This window comes from Solanum tuberosum, unplaced genomic scaffold, assembly GCF_000226075.1.
Source record: "Solanum tuberosum cultivar DM 1-3 516 R44 unplaced genomic scaffold, SolTub_3.0 contig00183, whole genome shotgun sequence".
In the NCBI taxonomy this organism is placed as follows: Eukaryota; Viridiplantae; Streptophyta; class Magnoliopsida; order Solanales; family Solanaceae; genus Solanum; species Solanum tuberosum.
Window position 1 is genome coordinate 1 of NW_006240623.1, and position 2744 is coordinate 2744.

General features: G+C 27.3%; 1 protein-coding gene across 1 annotated transcript; it reads right to left on the reverse strand.

The window, feature by feature from the left end:
- Positions 1 to 595: 595 nt before the first annotated feature.
- LOC102581196 (glutamate decarboxylase 4-like) lies at positions 596 to 1526 on the reverse strand (the record flags this gene model as incomplete). The annotated part of the gene is made up of 2 exons (XM_006367991.2): positions 1305 to 1526; positions 596 to 852 (listed from the first exon to the last, which is right to left on the reverse strand). Coding segments are annotated over exons 1-2 (343 nt in total), but the record flags the coding sequence as incomplete, so codon positions are not given.
- Between the last annotated feature and the right edge of the window lie 1218 nt (positions 1527 to 2744).

Consider the following 2744-nt stretch of genomic DNA (forward strand, 5'->3'; position numbering starts at 1 on the left):
CACCTAAGCATATGAATAAACTTGTTAAAAAAAAATAACGGATATTAAATAAAAAATTAGACAAATGAATTGAAATAAAAAAATATATTAAGAAGGGCGTGAGTTTTTCCGCGTATGATGGCCGCCAAAATGTCAAATTCAAAGTTCTTTTATTGACATTTTGACCCTTAAACTTCTTTTTTCAGCAAAGTTTGACCAAAAGATTAGTCTAGATATTAGGAAAGGGAAAGAAAAAGAAAAGAATATAGAAAACATTTTCTTCCCGCTGTTTGGCCCCAATAATATACTATGTGTAAATTCATAAATGAGGTCTGAAAATTAAAAATTGAAAATACGTAAAAATAATTTGTATATACGTCGATAGGGTAAAGGAAATTATTTACTTAATCAATACATTTAAGTAATTTTATTTAATATTGTTGATTAGTAACTTAAAAAAAATAAATGGGTGTTAAATAACATGCTATAATAAGTTACTATTACATTGATAGCGCAAAATATTTATTTTACACCGTCAATTGAAATTTGACAGAATTCAGTAGCTTCAAAGTGTATAAACAATCCATTACGCTTGTCTCATTATATAATTTAATACCCAATAAATTTAAAATTCTGAATCCGTCGTATAAAAGGGAAGAAGAAATTACCTGAAGCTCAGTGGTAACAGGGTATTCATCCATATCAACATAGTTCTTGTTTATTGAAGACATCATAAGCTTATCACATTCTGGCTCCATCCATGTTGTCACAAATGATGCCAAATTCAACCTTGGATTGCCATCAAGCATCAACTCATCATTAATTATTTGGTATGCTGCCTCTTTTGGGATAGAATTTTCTGGCATCTCAAACCTAATATAATAATAAAAAAATGTCAATTAAAATATTTTGAGCAAACTAAATGTGTTTATAAGCTGATATATAATTAAAATAAGAAATTAAAAGATTTGACTAATAAGCACTAAGTGTTTATTAAACTCATATATAAGTCAAAATATGTCTCAAACATAAGTTTAACATTAATAATAATAATATATTTGATGTAACTTTATAAGTGGGATATGGGGAAAGTGATGTGTATGTACATCGCCTTACTCCTATCTTGAGACGGTAGAGAGATAATGAATAGATTATAGAAGATTATGAATCCACGTAATGAATTTAATAGTCAGAACATAAGTAGAGATTGAACTCGTCTAATCAAAATTTGTACCCCCCTCTAATGACATTATATATCTATTTATCAAATCTTGAATGCACACTATTTATTAATGCAGTTTCTAATTTCGATACTAGGTGTTTACCTTGGAAGTGAAGCTCGAACATAGCGAGAAGCAAAGGTGGAGTGTACATAAACATCAGACTCCGAGGAAGTTTTTGAGAGAACCATTGTTGCAAAAATGGAGATGAATTAACAACAAGAAAAATTAATTGAAAAGAATTGAAGTTTAGTTAAACTTTGGTATAAAATAGAGGAAATTATAAGGACTTTGTTTAGTTAATTTTGGGTAATTGCTTGGAGAGAAATGGAGAAAAGGGCTATGGGTATTTATAGTTGTCCAATTGTTTGGTGACTTTCTTGGAAGGCATATTTGTGAAGAACATGGAAATTGACATTGTCAAAGTCTTAATATTATTAGAAATAATATTGAAAAGACTGTGAGATATATAACCATGTTGACCATGTTTTTGTGGGCTTGAATCGTTATATTATATACTGAACAAAGTCCAAGATATATCATGTGCTTTTAAGAAAAAAATACTACTATTCAAAGTATAATTGTTCTATTGAGAAAAGTCCAAGAAATATTTTGTTCTTTCGATAAAATACTATTCAAAAGTAATACTTTTAAAAAGAAAGTTTCTTCGAGGAGAAATGACACAGAGTCGTCAAAATTCGTTTGTGAATTTAAAATTTAAAATTATTACTTTTTTAGTTATTAGATTTTAAATTAAATGATTATATATAATGAATATTTTGAGCCAAATTTTAATAATTAAAGTTATTGAGTTCGACCGAAAGCTCCAGCTCCGCCTAAGTTGTGTGTATTTGAATTTTTTTAAATAGTTTTTTACAAATTCCGTTTTTGAAGTTTTGAAAAAGAAAAAAAATAATGGATAAAAAATCCCTTAAATGATCGTATTTTTTTATAAATGGTTTCATATTTAACTATGTCTAGTTTATATTTATTAGTTCTAAATTATAACTTCCAGATGCTAAATTAACCTCCTTAAGGCTTAAATTATCACACTTATATTCGTTTCATACTTAACATTAAGTTTAAATTATGATTCTTAACGAATTGTTTAACTCTGTTATGATATTTATCAAAATAAAAATTACATTAGACATATAAAACATCCATTTTCTATAAAAAAAAAATTAAGTTGACAAGAGAACCCACTATATTGTTATCTTTATGGGCGCACTAGGTAGATTTTTCTCCAATATAATAGCCTAAAATTACAAAAGAGATGAATCATACTAGGTAAGTCCTCTGTGACAAATTCAATTTTAAAAAAACATACAAAAACTTGAAACCTAATTAAAGCCCCCATTTAAAGGATCACTGAATCAACCAACTCAATCACACATAAAGATTTCAAAATTAATTCTTATACAATTAATAATAAAGAATATTCAAGTCAAGAGAAAGAAACATATTATATTCTTTGTAAAGAGAGACAGAGCCACATTTTACATATGTGAAAACTACTTTAAACATTGTCTAGTTTTTGCAGAT